This window comes from Drosophila sulfurigaster, chromosome 3 (assembly GCF_023558435.1).
Source record: "Drosophila sulfurigaster albostrigata strain 15112-1811.04 chromosome 3, ASM2355843v2, whole genome shotgun sequence".
NCBI lineage: Eukaryota > Metazoa > Arthropoda > Insecta > Diptera > Drosophilidae > Drosophila > Drosophila sulfurigaster.
In genome coordinates, this window is record NC_084883.1 from 54,140,079 (window position 1) to 54,164,210 (window position 24,132).

The window sequence follows — 24,132 nt, forward strand, 5'->3', positions numbered from 1 at the left end:
CATGAAACGATTCTCACTTAGCTTAAAATTCTTTTTGTTTTTTTTTTCGGATTTTAGTCTAATTTCTATTGCTAGGCGCTAATTGCACAATTTGATTACAAACATAAATTAAATTACACATACAAGTATTAAATTAATTAACACAGATATTCGTTTTCTTATTTGTGTGTGTGTGTTGAGAGTGAAATGTTTAAAGCGTGGTTATGTACAGATTACATTTTGGGGGCGTGGCTGACCCACAAACCCACATGAGGCTAGCTTAAGATCTTTTTTTGTGAGGCTTCTCGGTTAGTTTTGGTGCAACAATGGAGAGGAGGAGTGGCAGTTGTTTGTGATTTGAATTTGATTTGATTTAATTGCATTTATAGCACCACTTGCTATCGTTGTCGTTGTTCGTTGTTCACTGCCCATTCACCAACTGCGCTGGCCCAGGCTCATCGTATGGCGCCCCGTTGGCGCCCACAAACTGATTGTTGTTGCGATGCACGAAGCCACGTCCGGGTGAGGCATTGTAGTAGACCACACGGCGTATACCGAATGGATCCACATAGCCAAAGCTGCCCGCCCGTTTGCCATCCACTTGCGTGTCCTCCTCATGATACTGCTTGGGCAGCACATATCGAAAACCATTCCGAGTCGCACTCACTCCATCATAATCCGCTGCCCCATCTAAAGAGTTTGTGTGCAACGCGGGACGCAATCGCCTGCGATACGCACGCTGTGGCAGCGGCGGCAACAGCGGCGCATCCAAGGCATTCACCTCCAGCGGGGAAGAGTTGGGCGCATAGTAACCATAGCCGCTATTGCTCGGAGCATAATGATAGCCTCCAACGGATGGCGGAGGCGCCGCAAAAGGCGCTGGCGTCGAGAAGCCAAACGTTTCGGGAGTTGCCGCAATCGGAGCCGGCGTCGTGGACACTATGCCTATGGCCTGGGGGCGTGGTCGCTGGCGTCTGCGTTGCGTCAAAGGCGGCAGCATGGAGAGCTCTGGCGTTGGTGCAGCCACAAACAAAGTGGGACGCGGCGTGGTGCCAACGATGCTGGCAAAGCGACCAGGTGCAAAGCCATGATCCGCCTCCTCGTCGTACACATTGATGGCATTCAGCTCGGGCAGCGGCTCAGCATTCGGTTGTATCTCCACATGCGGCGTTGCAATGCCCTTGAGCAGCTGATCTCTGGCTCGCGGCAGTTCGTCGGGATAATGATCGAAGCCGAGTTGCGTTTGTGGCTGCAATTTGGCTGCCTCTTCGGGTGGCAAATAGTTGAGTTTACCTACTCCCGAGTCCAGATTGGCAGTGGCCAGTTGATTCGGTGGCTCGTAGAGCGGCGGCGGCAGAGGCGTCGTCGTTGAGGTAGTTGAGCTGTAGCTGTAGCTGTGCTTGCGATAGCCACCGGGCACATTGTTGCCACCAGCATTGCCATCAACCAGAATGCCAGACTGCGCTGGCGCTGACTTTGTGGATTTGATTGCCTCCTATAAGAGCATTTAAATTATAGTAAGTGAAAACGCATTGGTAGTTCCGTTTGTTACCTCAATGCCTTTGCCTTGTCCGACAAATATTGTCTTCGATTTGAGTATGCGATAGCCTTCCTTATCGGCTATGTAGTCCTTTTGGCGCAGAAAGCCAGCTGCGTCGATCCAGGCCTCAGTACCTAAGGAAATAAGAAGGGAATAAGGAAATAGAAGCAGGGCGAGAGAGAGAGAGAGAGAGAGAGAAAAATCGATAGATAGGAAAAGTATAGAGCAAGAGAGGATGGATGATTAAAAGGTTTAGAAACGTTTAATTCAATTCAATCAAAGGCTTAAAAGACATTAAAAAGTCAGCTAATGGTATTTAATGATTTATTTTATAATTGACTTAATATAAGATTTCCAATATTGTCTGTTGACTTATCTTCTCTAAATTTGAGAATTTGATGCTTTTTAGCTAATTTTGATATTTGAAAAAAAGTTTTAATTAAACTTTAATATATTCTTACATTATTTAATGCTCTTAAGCTAAACTCAAACTTAAAAGATTTCAAGAAAATATCAATTATTTTATTTGATTTATCTTATACCTTTTCATAATGAAAAACTATTCAGCCAAATCATTTCGTTTTCAATTTATTTTTAGCTCTCTGACTCATCAAATTGTGGCATACGATGATAAATGGCAAGTTGTATAAGTCTCAAACTACCTTTTTAGCAAATCGACAGCAATTTAGAACAATCATAGACGTAAGCAAAAAGAGTTTCACTACTTTTTATTGAACGAAATCAATTTCCCTGTACGATTTGTGCAGTAATTAGGCAGGAAATGCTTTCGCGAATCAAACCGATTGGCATCCGATATCAAATCAATCAATACAGATTTCACTTTATAATTTAGTAATGAATTTTACTCAAATGTCTGTGCGAACTTACCAATGACTGTGCCGTCCTGCAAACGTTTCTCCTTGCGAAACTGTCCATTATCGGTCTGAAAGCGGAAATATCTTTCGGGTCCCTCATCCGTTTGAATGTGGTACTGACTTTGGCTGGAATCGCCCCACGAGGCTGTTGCCAGCACGACGAATGTTAACTGCAATGAAATTATTGTCGACAGGGGGTCAGTAACACTTTTGCACTTGCCGGTTGCCACTTTGCTACTATTTTGTGTTTTGTTTTTTTTTTGACTAATGGCATCTGGATCTGGCCAAACGTGGCCACAACTCAAAGTGATAGACAAATGCCAGCTGTGTGCTGGCTACCCATAAGACCAAGGTAGCCAAACGTGTTCAGTGTTTAGCGTTTCAGAGTCAAGGTGATGCGAGCAGAGATGCAACCGCAACACTCTGACGCAACATGCACAACATGTTGCAAACGGAAATGTGGCATGTGAAAGTGACCACCACAAGTCGCAATGCGAACCGGTTGCGTATACGCGATGCGACGTGTTTGCGTCGATTGTTCATGGACAAGGTTAGCCAATTCTTGTTTTGGCCAATTACTTGAATTCTAATGCCACCCGCACGCCGCCTCAATTATTTCAGCGTGCAGTCATAAAGCACATTGAAATCGCAATTGCCACAAGAGCATTGCCCCTGTGGGCGTCGTGAAATATTCTTCGCTTCAATTAAGCCAATGTTCGTTTAGCTCGCTTATTTATACCCGAAGCAGACATAGAAAAGAAGGGTATTATAACTCTGTCTGTACGTATGAGCACTTGAATCGCTGAGACTATAAGAGATACACAGAATTTTTTCTTCAATATACCATATACATGTTGTGGTATATTTTAGTATTTTATTGGTAAACTAATTAAAACTTTGTCTGTTCGTATAAGCACTTAGATATCTGAGACTATTATAAATATACGGAAATTGGTATATTAATATACCAAATATACATTTTAGTATATTTCAGTATTTTTCGGTATATTAATTTGCAGTTTCAATTGACAATACTGAATTGGGTATTTTAACATTGTGTCTCCGAAATTGATAGCACTTGTTATATCAATATACCAAAGGTACATTTCGGTATATTTTAGTATGAAAATATCGCATTGGATATTAAGACTCTGATGGCCTTTATGAGCACTTATGTTAGATCTAAGGACTATAAGAGATAAAGAGGACTTAGTATATTAATATACTAAATTACATTTCGATATATTTCAGTATTTTTCAGCATATTGAAATAATAATACTGCATTATTTGGATTTTATTAAAACCGATTAGCGGGTGTCTCACAGTCGAGCATACTCTACTATAGCTTTTTTGACTTGTTTATTATAATTTTGTGCTTGTTACCCGATTCGTCGCTTGACGTTTAATTTATTTCGCCTTAATTAATTATTCTTTTACATATTTATTTCGTTAGGTGTTGTTTTATGACAGGTTGCTGTGGGCTGTAAATATGAATGAGCTCTAATTACTTTATGCGTTTATTTTTAGACGGGTAACTTTTATTTTTTTTTTTTTGTTTTAACTCAAACATTTTACTCAATTTAAGTAGCATTTTAAATGCATTGTGTCTCATTGTCTGTAAGTTAATATTTTTGGTGATTTATTGCGATGCTGACTAACAATCTGACAAAGTCATCACGGTGCAGCCATCAATCATGCAAATGAGTGAGAAATGGATTACATCAGCAGCAGTAAACAGCAGACAGCAGACAATAGACAGTAGAGAGCAGTTGAACAAAAGTCGCAAAATAAACAAATGCCTAAAGTGGCACTTTCCCAATTCGCCATAGCCATCGCCAAATCGCCTTCGCTAACCAATTACATTCAATTTAAATATTTGCGTGTAAACGTCAGTATCAATCAGACAACAAATTGTGGCATGTCTAGAAAATTTATTTCATTTGCTAACGCAACGTAATAAATTGTGCAAAAATTATTATGGTCATTTCCGTTATGGCATTATGGGGCAAAAAGATTGCAGACATACATCGAGCTGTCTGCGGCAAGCGGCAAATGCGGCAATGAGAGTAAAAGTGGTGGCAGACACAACAAACCACTTTGAGCATCGAGAGCAAAGATCTGAAAGAAATTTGGTGTCTGCTTTTTCTGCTTTAGTTGGAAATTGGCGTCGCAGTTACTCAACCGGTTGGCGTTGGTGTTGACTCCAGAGCCACAGCCTGGCAACATATGTTGTTGTTAAGATGCTGTGGCTGATGCTGCCGGGCAGCAAGCGTTTCGGTTACGTGAGAATCACCGAGACGAGAGTGACTCCTTTCTGGGCGCGAGCGCGCCTTTAAACCAACAACAACAACAACAACATCATGAGAGGCATAGAAAAAAGATCCAAGTAAAAATCAAAAGTGGAAAATCACGTTTTTCTTGGCGCGCAATTTAAGTGGCGCTTTTTTTCTGTGTTTACCTTATTGTTATTGCTGCTGGTCGAAATGGTAACAAAGCCCGTTAACTCTTGCGCAACTCTGTTTTTTTTTTTGTGTCTTGTCTTGTTTCTGGCGTAATTTACGCAGCCTCCACAAAATAAGTGAAACAAATAAACAACTTCAGGCTTGACCCCAAATTCATTCTACAGAAAAATTGAAGGTGGAAAAGGTGGTGCAATTTATGCGAATCTAAGCTAACCATAACTATCTCTTTGTGGTCGAGCAGCGCCGCAGGGGGACCGAGGTTTTGTCTTGCCCCAGACTGACCTTCACAGTTGTAGTTTTTTAATTAAAAATCACTTCAATTATAATTATGCGCGCGCTCTCTGAATTTATTAGATCAAAACGAAGCAGCTACACACAACATTTTTGATAAATGATCTGAGAATCGAATCAGAGTCACAGCTTGTGCCTTTTTGACATGCATTCTGGTTGAGGCACGCAAAAATCTTTCAAAAATTCATTAAAACAAGGCGCTAATGAAGCGCACCCATCGAGCTAACGACGCTTGGCTTTCATATTGGGTGTTTGCCTTTCCTATTTATCCGATACCAAAAGTGAGTTGCAAGTTGCCCACACTGTGTCTATCTGTCTGTCTGTGTGTCGGATATAGCAGCGAAAAACATATGTTAATTACAATTTGTTGCCGCTTCCGTCTTTAAATATGCCAAAGCACTGAAATCGAAGCTTCGACTGAGCAAATTGTGGCGCATGCAAAACGAAAGACTGAAGACACAAACTTGCATGCAAATGTTGTTGTTTATTTAGTTTACATTTTATTATTTATTATGGTTTTTGTGGGTTTGTGGGCGTATGGGAAACCATTGCGGGTTTTGCTTGTTAGCCGTATACGTTATATATATATGCAAATTAGCCAAGTTAAGCTTATCAAAAGTGAAATACTCGATTGGTGAGCTGTCTGTTTTGCCTTGCGGTTGACATTTGAGCGTGTATAACAAACATATCAATGAGGCAATGAAGCAAATAATAATTTCTAATTGCTCAAATTCCATAGAACACAAACATAGTCACTCACTCACTCAGAGCCTGTTCTAAGTAGAAGGCGAATTGCAAATATGAAATTCTATATTAATATGCGGCGATTAAGTGAAACATTTCATTAGACACAATCAATTCCGAGAATGTTGCGGCAACAGCAACAGCAACAGCAACACAACAGCAACAACTACAACTTGTTGCCTATTGAATTACACACAGACTTTTTCGGGGAGACACCTACACCGAACAGCACAGAGGGTCTCACATGTGAGAGCTTAGCTTTAGCAGCTACTGACAGACCGCCGTCAAATTTCGAGCAGAGCCCAAATTACTGTGGGAGCAGCTGCCAAACACTAACAACAACGAACGCTACATCAAATTGTATTAAATTTCGTTAGTTGATTGACTTTTCGTAACGTGCAAAATACAAAAAAAAATTGCCAAAGTGATTGCCTTTTTTGGTCAACATTTTTGGCGCTGCCATTTCCTGTTTCTTGCGCTCAACTCTCTTATACAATAAACAATTTGACTAGAACTCGACTTCGACTACGTCTGCGACTTCAATTGAATATGAGTGGAATATGCGTTGCGCAACAACGTTATAAACCACAAACTTGTGTTGGTGTTGTTTCTTGTTATGATTTTATTATTTTGTGCTTTTGATTTGTTGGCATTATGGTAGAACCAGCCTCTGGCTTGGCCTGTCTTGTCTGTCTCGTTTGTCCAATTCAAAAAATTGACCAGCTCAGTGCAGTTGGCAGTTGGCAGTTGTCAGTTGGTTGGCTGCTGCATTTGCATATTTGCGACGCCTCTCGGTAACCCAGTTTATTTGCATTTGACAGCTGTTTGCTACTCTCGCAGCTACCTCGCTTACCTCTCCCCCTTGCATGTCCCCCAACTGTCGCTCGACTAAATAATTGCTAATTTCTATAAATAAAATCACATCCGACGCACATCGATTGCAGCATGCAAATGCTTTTAATACTCTTCCTAAATGCCACTTGATAAATTTAAATCCGCTGACTAAGCACACTAATTTTAATTTGTTTCTCTGTGAGATATTCGCCAATTAATTAATACGACTTTTGGTAATTATTTAATGCAATGTGCTGAACGCTTGTGTGCTGAATAAATTATCACATCTCGCAATCTTATCATAGTAATAAAAATCTGTCAACTTTCAGACTTTAATCTATCCATAAATAATTTGTTAATGTAAAACTTTGTTGTTTGACATTAAAGATGAGAGTTTATTGTTTTCAAAACATTTGTTTTTCATTTGTTTTGAACGATGTGAATTGTCAATGATTTTATCTGATTTTGTCATGTGATATGCGTTGCTCATTCATAAGACTAAATACTATAAATGTCACCTCTTTGAAACTGAAGCTCTTTCTTGTAGTATTCGTTATCAGATTAAAAACTCGAAATATTAATTAAATTCAATTAATTTCAAACTCAAAGATATGGTATGGTTTTCATATTATACGCAAAAGTATCTCTACAAATTTAAAGTAAAAGTAAACATGATTAAATTTGTAAATTTTTATCACAATTGATTCAAATGCTGATTTAGTTTTAATACCCACGAAATATATTAGTTTCTAATGCATTACTCATATAACTATTATTTTTTGCTTTTATATTATTACATGCCCACACTATATTCACAATGAAAATTTAATAAAAATTCTATTCAATGCAAAAGTCTCCCATCATTAAATATTTAACAATGAAATGAAATACTTTAATTTTATTAATATTAGTTATTTAATACAAGTTTACTCAGAGTTGCCTCATTTTTTATCTTAACTACTATTTAGTTTGTAAAACTATTCTAAAATAATGATCACTAAAAAAAGTTCATTAAAGTGCTCATTTATTTATAACCAACTAAACTAAAATTTAATAAATATTCTGTTAATTTAAAATTCAATTATTTATATCCAAAAATACCACATCAAGTTTTAAAGTAAATTAAATATAATTGCAAAAAATACATAGATATGTTTTTCATCATAATTGATTGAAATGTTTATTATTTTATAGCAACAATTTAGTTTCTGGAACTTTTCTATAATAGTCACCATTAAATATTGTATATTATAAAGTTCACTAAAGAGCTCAGTTATATATAACAACTATTAGTTATTTCACTTTGTTTGTCTTTAGTCATACCATCATCTTTAGCCATTATTATTACATTGTTATTTCATGCCCCACATTTTATTCCCAACTAACATTTATTTAAAATTCAACTATATAGTTTCTGAATCTTTTCTTATATAGTCACTATTTAACATAGATAAATAAAGTGCTCATTTATCTCTAACAGTTATTAAAAATACTGCTTTGTTTGTCTTTAGTCATATAACCATCATCTTTAGGCATACTATTATTACATGCATCTTAATTTATTCCCACTGACTAAAGACTTATAAGGGCATACAGGTGTCTCCATGACAAAGCCAAAGTTGTTCGCTCTTTTCGCACTGCTGCAGTTGTTGTTATTATTATTGTTGTTGTTTGTTGCTAGCTGGCTGCCATAGATCATTTAACAAATTGCGAGCAAAACTGCATTCAGACAGTTTGACTTGAATTTGCCGCCGACGCCGACGCCAAAGCCGACGGTTGGCATTGCATCACTTTGAGCCATATTTGTGGAACTTGGCAAATGCGTAACACTTTTGGCATGCACAAACACACACACACACACACTAGTACACACACACACTCGCAAGGTGTGAAATGGCGCTTACGTGAATTGCGATACGCTGATTATTATGATCAGTGAAATGCGATTGTTCCAACTGACAGAAATATCTACACATAGTTGTGTCAGCCACGCGTGTCTCTCAAAGCGAATGACATTAGAAGCGCATAGAATAGAATTCAATGACTCTGTCGATTATGCAATTGGCATGCAAATGCGCGTCGCGTCGCGTCGCGTTGAACAAACAAATTTGTGCATGCATCATAAATAATAGGCCATAAAAATTATTATTGCTTTTATGCGCTTGAGGCGACAAGGTCAGCGTTAGCGACGTCGATCAAAAGAATTAAAAGGGCGCACGTAGATTTTCACTTTTTCCATTGCTTTGTTTTTGGGTGGTGAATTAGTAATTATGAATATATTGTCAGGTGGCACAAAATGAAACCAAGATTGCATAACGCACAGCACACAGAATTATAGGTGTGCCCAAAATTTGTCGAGGCGTGAAAAGTTGTGTAATCTTTGCCGCCCACCAGAGGGAGGAGGAGGGAGGTGAAGTGGGGCCATAAAAGAAGCGACTTTAACTGCAAATTGCATGAAGGTCGTTTGTAATTAGGCAGCCAGCTATGAAGCCAACTCTTAACTCTGTGAAAACTGCTACGCTGACTCATCAGAAATGCTCAATGCGAAACTTTGACTTTGACTGATTATAAAACCCAAAAAGGAGCCAAAGAGCAATAGAAAGCCAATAAGTGGGCAATAAATTCACATAAATCAAACAAACCGTTTGGCCAAATGTGTAGCAAAGAGCTGTCAAGCGTTGGCACTTGCACGCCTCATTGCCTCGCCCCGGCAAGTTCGTGTCCTAAGTCTTTTTTTTTTTTTTTTTTTGCTTGTGCCGATTCTGCAACGCTTCGTCGCCGAATAAAAAATTTCCGCATTTTGGGTGCTGCACTTGCGACTGCTCCAATTTGTCAATGCCGCCAACTGGGTTAGCGTCCAAGTCCAAGCCAAGTCCAAGCTCTGTATTTTGTGGTCAAAGAAATCCAAGCAAATGCTCGTGACATTCGGCCCCACAAGAGAGTGAAAGTTGCACGAAGCGAAGCAACAACAACAACAACTGGCAATCGAATTAAATTCAGCTCAGCTTCGACATGGCCCAATGCAACTTGGCATAGCTTTAGTTGTTGTTGTTATTGTTGTTGCTGTGTTTTTGGCCATGTTCAATGTGCGATCGTGTTTTAATTTCGTGTTGTATAAAAGCCTTTTTTTTTCATTGTCAGCGGCGTGCGGGCATGCAACTTGCATTGTTTGCCGATGTTGGATGGATGCTTCTTCTTTTTTGGTTTAGCTGTTTACTGCCTGGCTAAAATGCTAAAACGTATTTCATAATTGCTGTGGGTTACTTTACATTGGCGTCAATGTACATCTGCAACACGTTGTTGTTGCTGCTGTTGTTGCCCAAATTAATCATAGCCAAGTAATTGGCCAAGAGAGGTGTCGGCGGCTTTTCCAAGCTGCTGTCTGAGCTGCGTGTAAATGAACTTCATATGCAGACACGTACCTAACGCTATCTCACAGATAACAGCATTGTGGGAAAAGTCGCTTTTGGCAGCATTTACGAATCGCTGTTGTTGTTGTTGCTGTTGCCATGGGGCTGGGCGCCGTGAACTGTGTCAGCAATGTTTTGCTGTGGCTGTTGCATTTTATGCAAAATGCTCGCTTGGGACAAATTCCATTACGCCAAACTATTTGCCAAGTGTGATAATGGCTTTTTTTTTACTTTCGAAATTGAAATAAGGGCCAACGACAGCGTGACTTTGGCATAGTTTTAATGGCTTCACACATTTCGGTTATTAGCATTTCCAGAGTGCATTACGCTCAGACAGAGACAGAGACAAAGACAAAGACTTTGCGTAGGCTGCAGCACGGATATTGCTTCTTGATAAAAATATGTTACACAGCAAAGCTGGCGACATTGTTGTCAGTTCTCTGTGTGCTTGTGTGTGTGGGCACAGGGCAGAGCAAAGAGCTCAGATCTCAGATCTCAGAGCGTGGTTGTCTAGTTTGCACTCTAACAACTTCCAGCTTGGAGCTGACAGTTTGCTTTTTGTCTGAAATATTTGAGACAGAAGTGCGACAAGGCGTATGTCTCAGTGTGTCGCCAACTGCATATTGAAAATATATTATATATGCCACAAATAAATCAGCACATTCGAATCAAATTATTAAGTACACGCGGCTGTCTGTTATTTGCAGCTCTTTAGCAAGTCTGTCTCAAAGTCAACTGTGTAAAATCCGAGAACAATTTTACAGTTTACTAATACTACTAATAATTGTTGACAAACAACATGGAAAAACCACTGTAAATCTTATTACTCAGCGGCATTTCCGACTTCTAAACTAAATATTTAGTCACATCCGCTGCCACCCAAAATCGGAGCAGCGTCATTTAACTAATGATTTATAATTTCCACGAACGAAATTCACATTTTGTTTAATTAAAACAGCGACAGTGTTCTTCACACATCCATGCACAGTTTCCTTTTATGTCTTTCAAGCGTCTCCCAACCATATCAGGTAGTCAAAAGTCAAATCAAGCAACTGCACAACAATTACACCCAAATAAAAAGATGAAATGAGCTCCACCCTCGACATATTCCCACATCTCATTTGGCCGCATTTCATTCATACAAAAAGTCCATAAAAAAACATAAACTCAAACAGCAGCTGGAGCTAATTTGTTTAACAGCCCATTAAAAATCTTTGCAAATTGGCTACAAATATTGTGCAGCTAATTGAGATGGCGCAACAACAACAACAATAAGAACAACAACAGTAGCAAAAAGTCGTGTGAACCAAAAGGCTTAGAATTTATAGTAGAAAATATTTTTCAGGGCCGCCTTCATCAGAGAGCACAAAGTAAAAAGTATTTATATTTGTACATTAAGCAAAATCTATGAAATTTGGGTCAGTTAATAAAATAAAAATTGCAGCATCATTGCTAAAAAGTTCGTGAAATGTGATTTTAATCAAAGTTCATTAGGGGCGTGCACAATTTATGAGCAAAATTATTTATGCAAAACAAAATGGGCAAAAAAACACAACAACAAAAAAAACATTCAGACATTTCTTTTGCCTGGGGTTCACAATTTATTTTTGGCGGCATGTTACATTTGAAATGATATTTAATAATAATGCGCTGTAATTGTGAAATGAGAAATGAGCTTAGGGGAATTAAATATCAGCCAACTTATTTTATTCGCATCGAGGTTTACATAATTATTGGCCCCGAAATGCGTGTAAAACAAAATGGCAAACATTTGTTGTATAGTTGTTGTATGTTGTTGTGTCGGAATTTATTGCTATCACTCAGCTGATATCTTGTCCCAGACTGGAACTGCTATCTCCCTCAAGGTCACATAAATAATACACAGCAACAACAACACAACAACAAAATGTTACAGTTGTTAATTAATTCAGTTGCGCTAATTTTGTGGCCCCGCTTTTTCTCTTTTTTTGTGCTTTGGCTTTGGTTCGTTTACAGCTGCTCATTTGCATTTTGAATGCTTGTCTCTTGGCTCTGAACGGGTCTTGGATCTGGCAACAACTGGCAACATTGTTACCAATTTACGCAATTACAACTTGGCTGGCTGCAGTTTTATTTGATGTGTCGCCCTTCAAGGGAAAGGCCAACAGAGTCAACAATGCAAACGCTGACCTGCCCACATGATCTCTTGTCTTGCTTTGAGTTCAAACCACGCAAAAACAAAAACAAACACACAAAACACATTTACACAAAACACAATCATCAAGTTCGTCATCAACATCATCACGTACTCATCATCAGTAAATCTTCGTCGATTTTTGGTTTAAGACGATGCCAGTGACCTTTGCTATGCTTTTGCTTTTGTTGCTTTTCCATCTCGCTCGCTCGCTTTGTACTATGCAAATTATACATTTATTGAGTGCCGAGATCAATATCGGGGAAGCCGCTGAAGCACAAACATCACTCAAAAATAAACGGCCCAAAAATGTAATTCACGATTTTTGTTGAAACTTTTTTTTATTCGCTAATGTTTACAAAGATTGATCGAAGAGTTTGGCATCTTCCCACCTCCCACCTCCCGCAGCCCTTTGCTCGATGTCTGCCAAACTTCCCGGCAAACAGTTAAGAAATAACGTTTTGCCTATTCACCGAGTTCTTTTTATATTCAAATTTGTAGCTAGCCAACATTTTAATATGGGTCAAAAACTACAGGTTTTTCTATGATGAACTCAAAAACAAGCACACACGCAAATATGTGTTAATCGTTTGCTATTTTTCACGATAGTTTTGCATATTTCTCTTATGAGTCTCACATATGTATGTACTACGTCTTGTGCCTATTCATAAATTATTCAATAGCTTTGTCTCAATCTCAAAGATAGCACAAATTAATAAAAATAAAAATACAAGTGGCATTTTCGCCATAATAATATTGTCACAAATAGTGGCTAATAAAATGCAATATTTACTATTTACGTTATAGGACTTGGTTAAGAATATTGCTATGACCTAATGCAGTCGAGGTAATAAGTTTGTTGCCTAAGTCTTTTGTTTTACTATTTACGACAAACATTTGAAACAAACAAGTGGCTGTAAATCTGGTTTTCATTTCAAGCAATAAGTTAATTGCTTAATTATGTGCACACGTAAGTAGGAGAAACTAATTATTAGACTCGTCATTTTTTACTAGTTCAACTCGAGTCGAGAATTGCATAACTTGCGCTTGAGCTTGTGTTGCTCATCGTGCAATAAATCAACGCAAGTATACTGCATACAGCGTTTGATCTTAAATCTCGCCACTTGAATAGGGGGAGCTAACAAACAAATGACATTGATTTCTTTTCTAGATAAACGCTTAAATTTAGTGCCGAAGTTCGAATGGAAAACTGAAATTGTGGGAACCATTTAACAAAGTCATCGAATTTGCATTTCAACTGATCTCTTGACATCATAATAACTTTTTTTTTCGAATTCTAAGAAGTATGAATGTATACTACATATATGTTAGCAAGCTTTTGTGGCAGCTTTGATCGCATTGCATTTTTATATAAATAAAATGGAGAATTAAAAGAACAATTCAAAAGAAAATAAAATCGTTATACTTCGACCAAATTACGTAATCTATTTTTAAAGTTGCAACTTTCTAAGCCATTTCGTTTGAGTTATGTGTGACTAGTTCAGTCAATAATTTTGATATAAACATAATGGTATATTAAAAACGCATTGAAATGAAAAAAATCGTAAAACACCTTCTTCTTTTCTAAATCCTTTTTGAATTTTACAGCCTCCTAGCTCTTACCCAGTTGAAGTTGTGCGTTGCTAATAAATTCAGTCATTTTAAGGTAAACAAAATGGTAAATTTTGAAGAAAAAGCATTTAAAAAGAAAGGAATTTCGTAAAACACTGACATATTGCCCTAAGAAATACGATCTATGTTCTATGTTCTTAAAAGGTACAGCCTCCTATTTCTTACGCTTTGCGTTGTTAGTTTAGAAGGTCCTTTTTATTAAGGAAGAAAAATAAATTCGCTGAACACCGCCTTATTACACTATGAACATATATTATTATATATTCTTAAATATATTATATGTATATTCTTAAAACTTGAAGCCTTCTGGCTCTTCAGATTCGAGCTGTGCATTGCTACTTCACTCAAACAGTCAGAACAAACATTTATGTAAATTCTTACAGTAGGCTATAGAAAGTATACTTTTGTTTTAAATATATTTGAATGCCCGCATTCGCTTTTCCACTTTTGCCGTGGACAGTACAAATAAAATATAAAACAATTTAAAAAAATTCTAGAAGTTTACTTTTTGAGCCAAGTTTGTTTGCTGGTGAATCTAAGGCATATAAAACTGGATTCAATATTTATCTTATTTCCCATCAACAGCTCAGAAATGTCGCTGCCAAAGAGGGAAACTGTTGAACCGACTCCCGTTGAGCACAAATCTGCAATGAGGGAATCTTCGCCAATGCAGAATTTGGAGACGGACTCTATTGGCGATGGCCAACATCTGTTGTCCATGTGCCGCAAGCCGCGACTTGATCTCAACTCGTTGACTGTGCGTCAATATCTGGATCAGACTGTGGCACCCATTTTGTTGCACGCTCTGCAAGCGGTGGCAAAAGACAGACCCACGGATCCCATAACATTTTTGGCCACATATTTGTTAAAGAATCGGAATCGTTGCTATGAAGTCAATTCCGAAGCTTCGTAGAAACTCTAGCCACGCCCCCTCAGATGTTATAGATTTACTACTTATTATTTGCTGACAACACACACAGTTACATTTACATATTACACCTACACTAGCTCACTCACACACACTTACCAGATGTATGCAATGCAGCAACATTGTCTTGAAAAGCTTTTCCTTTGGTTGGTCTACAAAAAACAACAATATTATCAACACTTTGTTTTCAATTTCAATATATTAATTTGCTGCTGGTATTTTCACGGCTGTCGCACAATACAAAAATTTGTATTCAATCTTCAGAAATTTTCATTTAATTTTCCAACAATTTTCAGCAGCGCTTTATTTGGTGTTTTCCCGGCGTTGCAGCTGTCAAACGACATCACGCCCGAGCGCGTCGAAGTCGAACGAAGCAAAAAGATTTGCCCAAAAAGATGCACCGTTAATAGTCAATTTTGTTGTTTTTTTCTTTGCAAATTTTCTATGTTTTTAATTAGTTCCGCCGAGTGCTGCAATAAAACACGATGCTTCACTTCCGATGAATCGAATTCGAATTCGATATTGATTTTGATTTTGATAGCGTCTCGCACGTCCGTTAGCTCAGCTGGCTCGATTGCCACTAAAATCGCAGCGCTTTTAGTTGACGGTTTAAAAAACTTCAAATTCAAATCGCCAAACGTTTCGTGGCTCGTTCGTTCGGTTCGCTTCGGATCGTTTCGGCGCCATTCGGGTAACGACTTTGTAGCTGCTACTGTGGGGAAGCTGAGTGAGCGAACGAACGGTGAGAGAGGAAGAGGGAGAAGGGGAGCTGCCCCCACAGGGCATTGGGGCATGTGAGGCATGACGCTGTAAAGCCGCGTTTGTTTTTTCTAACATATTTGCCCGTTGTCATGGCTGTTAGAATTAATCTACTTTATGGCGCACTCTTCGCGCACATTTTTCTTTTAAGCCGATTTCAGTTTCGGTTTCGGCCACCCGCAAAAGTCACGCGCCAAATTGAAAATTGAAATTGTCTGGCTCTAGTTTTTTATTTTTTACATCACACAGCGGTGATTTGTTGATTCCATTGAAATAATTAAAAGTTGATTATAATTCCGGTATAAAGTTCAGTTTGCAAGCGCAATGTGCTCTGCTGTATTTATTTATTTATCATCGATTGATGCTACAGTCACTCAAGTGCAGTGCGAGTACTTGAATATTTTAGAAAGGGTTGCCTGAGTTGCCTTGATATTTGTTGTTGTGTTTTGAAAGAGTTGCTAAGACGCATTCTCAATAACAACTGTTAGATACTCGCTCACCATTTTCAATACAGAAAAATATAGTCATAGGGTATTCCATATACAATTCAAAATATACCAAAAATACAAAATATACTAGATCCCCATCTATACTTATTTCTTATATAAATTCTATATGTATTAAATTTAACCGGAATCAAAGTTGCCTTGATATATCTTGAGTTTTGAAAGAGTTTCTAAGACGCATTCTTAATATCACGAAGTAAGAAAGACGAGTGTGCTCGACTGTTAGATACTCTCATTTTCAATACTAAAAAATACTAAACTAACTAACTAACTAAATATACTAGATTGTCATCTGCAATTATTTCTATTATAACTTCGTCAATATTTATCTGATCGAAGCCAAAGTTTCAGTAATCAGAAAGTAATAAGTTGTTATAATCCAATATTTGGTATTCAAAATATACTATAGAGTATTATATATTCCAGATTTGAATTTGCACTTATGTCTTGTATAATTACTACAATATTTATCTGATCAGACCCAATTTTCAGGAATAATAAAGTTTGATAAGTTTCTAGTTTCAAAACAACGCTTGCTTTTCGAACTATTTTTGACTTCTTCTTTTTGTAACATACAGCACTTGTGAACTTAAAATACTCTTCTACCTTATTGCAAGAGGGTATAAATATTTATGATACACATACAAATTCTGCGTTAATTGCTCATCGTGTTAGAAATAATAAATGGCAAAAAGTTAAAACTATAATTTCACAAATCAATAAACAACTCACAACTTGACTCAGTCGAAATGTATGCGAAATGCAATAAAAGCGAATCCATTAAGGAAAGAGGCGCCCACATTTGATTAAAAGATTTATCGATCCATGGATAGATAGAGATATATATATACAATTATAGTATTGTTGCCTTGTGGCTTGATTTAATTAAAAAATCAAAACTGTTGTAATGTTGTTTGTCTGCTAAAGATCTCTCTCGGCTCACATAACAACTTGAGCTCTTAAGCCGCCCAGAGTGGAGTTTGCAAATTGAGCGTAGTTGATCTTGGCGCCAGTGTTTATCATAAAATCGTTGTTGTCAATCGTGTTGTTGTTGTTGTTATTGTTATTGTTGTTATTGTTGGCTGTGAAGTGCGTGGGTGACTGACAATCTTTTTCGCCGATTGTCTAACGCATTTCAAGGCTATGCGATCCGTTCAACTTGTCGCCGCTGGCTGGCGCTTGAGTCGCCACCATTTGTTGTGCCACACACACACACTCACACACACAACATTGTATCTTTACAGACTGCGCCTATCCCTCTGGCTTGCCCTGTGGGCGTTGGAGTGACGTCACAGTCACAGCTATTGGCATTGCCATGATATCATTTTCCTGGGCTTAAATCACACGAAAATCTAAACATTTCATAAATCTAAGGCTGCAACTCACAAACGAACTCTCAATAAATAAAAAGCAAAACAAAGTCTAGGCGAAATTAGCATGCAGTGCACAGACGCGCGACCCACTGTGCGTATGAGCAACCAAAATAAAACAGGCAATGCGGAACAAATTCGAGTGGTGTGATTATTTATGCGTTACAAGCGCAAACGAAAAATTTAAATATCTGAACATGACGCATACGACATGTTGTCCAAAAGTGTCACTCAATGTGACACGCCCCCACCTCCGCCAGCTCCCCCACTCCAACCTGCAACCTACAGCAACAACATTGCTGTGCGTTTGACAATTGAAATCAAATTGATCGAAACGCGATTAGCAAAATTAATACAGACCCAAACTATAAATATTCGATGTATTGGCGCATTGTATAATCCATGTGCGTGCACTTATAGCACACACTGTACAAAGCGAAGAGTTTTCGATTTGATTGACTCGCTGATCGAATGACAGCGAAAGGAGTCACGCGGGGAGGGAAGAAGGGAGGAGGGAGAAGTGCACGCTGTCGCTTTGATTTTGGCATATCGATTCAGCAAATCGTTCCATGTCAAATCGTTGTCTATTTTTATAGCTCTCCACATACACTTTCTGCACGGTATCTTGGGATTTGTTTAACAACTTTGAGTATATTAATTATTGATGCGTTTTATGAGCTGCTTATTCAAATAGAAGTCATCAAAATATTATTGAACAAAATGAACATAATAACATTGATCTGATTATGTCTATTCTCGCATTGTTGTTTCATTTATGCATATAATCCTATTACTTACAAGAAATTAGCCTATTTTTATAAATGTTTACGATGCGTGGCGGATTTTGCATAAATCTTAAGAAAACAAAGAACTTTTCTATGACAAAAATTTCTCTTTCTGAACTAATATATTTCTATTAAAGGTTTTTATTTTAATAGTAAAGTATTTGCAAATTCTTTTCTAGAAAAATTTTTAATTGAAATCTAAAATTTTTATATTTTTATATTTACAATTTAATAATATATATTTTCATTAAAAATTATGACTTTAAAAGTAAATCATTTTCCAATTCTTTCTTAGGAAATATTGTATTTAATTTATTGTATAATACATATGCAATTTCTTTTTTACATGAAATTGAAGCATTTACTTTTCTTAAAAATTTTTTATTTACTTTATTGTGAAATACTAAAATTTGTATTGATATATTTATTGTTAAATTTATTATAATAATAATACACTTAACCAATTTCTAATTACAAGTTGCTATAGTAATGGAAATAACTATGATTAGATCTTGTTCAACATTTTTTTATTTCTTAGGAATATTAGGAATAAACTTAAAAAACATTTGAAAGCTTGATATTCAAGAGTATTTAATTTTCAGCTCAAACTATATTATTGGGATTTTTTGTTTTGGTTATTTCCAATATCTGTCTATACATAGATATTTAATATTATTTTTACTATTATTCCTGCAAAGTCACGAACTCTTGACGCGCATTGACTTTGACAGTTTTATGAACATTTTTGTTGTTGTCGCTGCTTTGTTGTTGTTGGTTTTATGTAAGCATGAGATAATCGTAGAGTTGTATATCAAAGGCAAAGTTGCAGGTGCCAATTTGACAATAGACTAACCCAATTTCAGCCCATATAAATTACACTTTATGATCTCATGCAGCTAATCCCGACGATTGCCTGCTCGGCTGCTTTTGTTGTGAAAGTTTGGCCCAAAAACACAAAGCTTATAGCTTATGGCCAAAAAAACACCCACATGCGCAAAAAAAACTAAAAAACTAAATAGCAGAACAACAATCGCTGGAACGCTCCACATTTGGGCCCAGACAAACAGTTACTAGAGATTGGCGAAAAAAAAGAGAAGAAACAGCATGACCTACGCTAATAGAAAATAAACAATAAAAAATCAAATGCGACGCGAGCCGCAGAAATAAGTTTAGAAAATTCCAACTAATTTTAGCAGTTGCGACATCGCCAAAGCATCGTGGCAACAACAAAAGTTCGCTGAACTGCACAAAAGGCATCGGAAGATATAATATGTAATAACAAAGCAACAACAACAAGAAGAACAACAACAACAGCGAAGACAAAGGCCAACTTCATTAGCTGGCGAGTTCTGGCATCATCAGCTAACTTGGCCAAAAAGAAAGCAGTTGAAGGTTTTTTTTTATTTTTGTTATTTTCTTCGTTTTTGTTTTATATTGGCCACAAAAAATGCACACAAATCAACGTTCGAATTGTTGTGGAATCAACCAACAAGAAAAAAAAAACAGGCAGCAAAAGAAGTCGAAGAATTGGTAAAAAGAAGCAGACGAAGAAGCGTAGCGAAATTCCAAGTAACAAAATTCGATCTATCGACAAAATAAATGGACTTTTCATAGACAGTGACAACAATTAATTATATTTTAATATGCCTTGCAACGACTTCGACCTCGAGACTTTAGAGACTTTGAGACTCTCAGATGGCGGCTTGAACCCCGCTAAGCATGGCCGACAGCTTATTAGTTTATAGTGTCAACAACGCGCTTAAAAGACGCGTCAACAGATGAGGCAACACGAATACAACACGAATACAAAGAAAGGTCGCCGCCGAAAGTCATCGAACTTTCTCTCCATCTATCTATTCCTTTTGTTGCCACTAATTTCTATATTATGTTACAGGTGTTCTTCAGCTGCCGCTCGCGCGCTGTTTTTGTTAATTAATTATGGTATTTGGCCAGGCGCCTTACCAAATGCTGCAGTTACCCATCGTCTTGGCAGCTAATCATTTTATTTTTCATTTTATTGTTGTTTTCATGTGTTAACAAATTTGCTTAAATCACATCACACATCACATCAAGCATACGTCACGTTGCCTTGACTCGGCGTAGATCAGAAGAAATGTGGAAGTCACAGAACAATGGACAATAAATACAATTATGCACTTAGTCGGCGAACAAATTTCTGTAATTTGACAAATGTCTTTATTTAAATTTTAATTTAATTACATATGGGAACGAAAATGTGAACAACAATCGCGTGTCTCTTTTGCCTTTTTTTCGTTATTTTTATGGTTTGATGGTCTTTAACTAGAAATTCCCAAAAACAAAATATGAAAAAACTGCGCGACACTCTTGATGCGAATAGAATAATTAGGAATGGTTTATAGTAGTATGCTAGTAGCCACTTTTAAGAGCTATGCTGTAATTAATAACAGTTTACGACTTCAGCCACAAATTAGCCGCATGACATAGCGCGCCAAGAACTTAAATCTCCTACTTGCTTTTGAAGTATACCTGCTATCCATAGAGTAAGAAGGGTATTATAACTGTGTGTCTATGGAAAAAGTATGTAACAGGCATCTCCGATCCTATAACGAATATATATTATTGATAAGTGTCAATAGTTGAGACGACATAGCCATGTCCGTGTGTCTTTCTGTCTGTCCGTCCGTATGTCTAGCTGTGCGTCCATCCGTAGCAACACTTAGATCTCAGTGACTATATGTATGTTTGCATATCAAGTTTGTTTCAAATTTTCGAATTTTCCAAAAAATCAAATAACACGCTAGATACATTACTTCCGGTACATACAATAGTAACTATAGTCTTTATAATTCATACAAATTTGATTGCGATCGGATTAAAATTGTTGAAGTTAAAAAAGAAATACTTTTGTATGTTGCTTTGCCTGGTATAAATCTGGTATATTTTACACTCTATAATATATTTCGATTGTAGTATATACCAAACGTATCATTTGGTATATTTTTAATATTTTTGTGGTATATTTTAAAATTAATACCGCAATGTTTTTCTTTTATTAATATTGGGTAGCGGGTATCTAACAGTCGAGCACATTTGCTCCACGTTCTCGTTGTTCTTGGCCTGAAGTAGTTGCTGACTGAGTTTCGACTGCGTAGGAGTTATGAACTCGAATTCGCGTCTAAAGGCGCGTGTGGGCATCGAAAACCAAACTGACCGCAATATAAACGATATCCTGTTACACATCGAAAAGCTGACAATTCTTAACGAAATTAATTGTCTTGGCTGCCGCCGGCATACATAGTTGAGTATCTTGATCTTGCTTCCGTTCGATCGAAGGCGTGAGCACATTGACTTTATTTTGAAGCCAAGTGGGCGTCATTAAGTACACGCTTATGCCAGTGTTTATGTCTCGTATATTTCCAGAACTAGTTTTAAGAATAGAAATACATAACAGCGACCTTGCTGCAGTTGCTTAAACTCTAAGTTACTCTAAAGCTAAGCTAATTCAGTGGATTCGAAGTCTTGGCGCTCTCCTGCCGTATGGCATTGATGAGCTCATAGTTCACCAAGAAGGTAAAGCGCAGTCCCGAGATCTCCACAGTGCAATTATGCGCCAAGCGTGTCTTATTGCCACTCAACAACGGTGTGCCATCAATGAAAATCGCACGCTTGCCCTCGTTGGCAATGAAGAAGTCGCCATTGCTGCGCATCTTAATGGTGCCCTGACGTCTTGATATCTTCGCAGCAGGTCCCTCCAGCGACAGATCCACATCGACGCCGCATTCCTTGGCCTCGCGACCAAATGTAATCTCCTTGGATCGCATTAAATAGCGCACCAAGCGTCCGCACAGACAAGCTAGCGTCTGATTATCAAACTCACTAGCTGCTGTGGGTCCCAGCACAGAGTCAACGAGTACGCCCCATCGTGAGAGTTCATTCTCCAGCAGACGTATGTCGCGTTTGTTGCGACGATCCGCCAAAGCGAGTTCCACTTCCAAGGCTTCGTCACGCGGCTCATGCAAGTCCTGATCGAAGATCTGATCCTCGGCATCCGAGAAGCTAAGCGGCTCGCTGCCGTGTAGAGGCTTCACAGTTTGATCTGGCAGCAGGCAATACTGCTTAAGCAGCAGCCAATGATTGTGGAGCGACTTTGCTGTGCGTGCACAATAAAAGATTGCTGCATTCTTGTCCAGCAGCGCCTGGAACTGCTCCAATTTGGGTGTATCAGTCTGCCAAAGAGATTGCAAATATGAACACATATTGTAAACAGTACAGATGCCTGACTTACGCTCTTAATGGTGCCCAGCAGATCCTCCTCCTGCACGCTGTAGAGTGCCTTGCGCTGCACCGACTCCACCAGCTCGGGGTGCAGATTGCGCATGGCAGAAACGGCAATGCGCGACACCGCGGGCTCATAGAGCAGCGCATACCAACGCTGCTGCAGCTCCTGAAGCGTAAACTTGCACGAGAACTTTACGCCACGATGAATCATGCGCAAGTCGTTGGTTTGTTGTATACCTATGACAAGCGCCAGATCATCGATTGGCTTCCAGCGACCCAAATCCTTGGTGGCCATCTGTGCCAGGGGGCGTCCATTGCGACGCGGCTTCTTGTTGCTCGCCGGACGTGCGGGACGTGGACGGCGCTCTGTGGCAGGAGCACGTTCCATAATTGGTTTAGGTTTCGGCTGCGCTTGCGTTTGTTGTTGTTGCACTGGCGCAATAATCGTGGGCAACGGTAGGCTGGGCGTTGCAGGCGTTGTGGGTGTTGCAGGTGTTGTGGCAGCTGCTGCAACGTTGCTTGCTGCTACTCCAAGTGGCGTCTCAACAGCTAGGCCCGCGGTTTGTGATGTCTCCGCGGTAACAACAGTTGTTGCAGGCGACTGCAGCAAACTCGTGGGTGTTGTGGGGATGCCTGTGTAATTCTGCGATGTGGTGCGCGGTCTATTCGATCGGTTTGCATCGGCACCGCCGCCACGGCTGTTTGGTATTGTTAAATTATATTCAACGATTTCGTCGTCAAAACGTTTGCGCTTTATTGTACGCGATGAACTGAAAGCAAATTTGTGTACAGTTATTTAATGAACTTTCCAAATGTCAAAATAAAATTCACCTTCGGCGCTTGGCAGCGTCGTTTTGCAGCAGCTCAATCGGCAAATTGTGAATCGGAGTTTTACTCAAAAGTGTTGTTGCTGCTACTGATGCTGTTAATGGAGTTGTTGTTATTGTTGTTTTTGTTGGTATGACAGGGGCTGCGCAAGTGTTGACAGATGTCGATGACACCACACTGACAGTAGTGGCAGCAGGAGGAGCGCCTGCTGCATGCGTTGCAACATTTGGTCCTAGAGTTGTTTTCACTATTGCTGGGGTGGCATTATTAGCAATTGTAGCAGGTAATTGCGTACCTTCCATGGTTTTTTATGCAATATTTTTGTTTTTCTTTTAACAACGCAAATGTGCTTGGTAACCACAGTGAAAATCAAAAATATACTATTTTAAGTCGATAAATATACCGAAATATATCACTTCTAAAATTACCACATTGGTCACACAATGATGGGCAGTTGGTAATTTCCAAAAATGCGTACAAAACTTGTAAGCCTTTTAATCAGTTATGTGAAATTAATTTTTTCAAGAACTAGAGGGTAATTATTAATTTTCTTGTAATTTGGTTTAGCTATTACCAATTTAGGAATATAATATATTTAGTAACGTATATTTCGCGCTCTGTTAAGTGGCAACACCATGTTAAGTTAACAGAATTCAATAAAAATACGAATAACTTAAAAGGTGATTTATATTTGTTTAAAAACTTATTTGTAATGTTAGATTATCACACAACTATATATTACTATATATATTTTT

At 38.2% G+C, this 24,132-nt stretch overlaps 3 protein-coding genes across 3 annotated transcripts; 1 reads left to right on the top strand and 2 right to left on the bottom strand.

Moving 5' to 3' along the window:
* Positions 1–28: 28 nt before the first annotated feature.
* On the bottom strand, positions 29–15,457 carry LOC133845152 (uncharacterized). The gene is made up of 4 exons (XM_062279520.1): positions 14,969–15,457; positions 2,408–2,564; positions 1,532–1,653; positions 29–1,474 (listed from the first exon to the last, which is right to left on the bottom strand). Exons 1-4 carry the CDS (start codon positions 14,990–14,992, stop codon positions 401–403), a joined length of 1,377 nt encoding a protein of 458 aa, XP_062135504.1. The 5' UTR covers positions 14,993–15,457; the 3' UTR covers positions 29–400.
* LOC133845155 (protein dpy-30 homolog) lies at positions 14,311–15,126 on the top strand. The gene is made up of 2 exons (XM_062279524.1): positions 14,311–14,470; positions 14,527–15,126. Exon 2 carries the CDS (start codon positions 14,534–14,536, stop codon positions 14,852–14,854), a length of 321 nt encoding a protein of 106 aa, XP_062135508.1. The 5' UTR covers positions 14,311–14,470; positions 14,527–14,533; the 3' UTR covers positions 14,855–15,126.
* Positions 15,458–20,446: 4,989 nt separating the features above from the next.
* On the bottom strand, positions 20,447–23,749 carry LOC133842330 (microspherule protein 1). Its single transcript, XM_062275379.1, has 3 exons — positions 23,381–23,749; positions 22,557–23,319; positions 20,447–22,497 (listed from the first exon to the last, which is right to left on the bottom strand). Exons 1-3 carry the CDS (start codon positions 23,677–23,679, stop codon positions 21,769–21,771), a joined length of 1,791 nt encoding a protein of 596 aa, XP_062131363.1. The 5' UTR covers positions 23,680–23,749; the 3' UTR covers positions 20,447–21,768.
* Between the last annotated feature and the right edge of the window lie 383 nt (positions 23,750–24,132).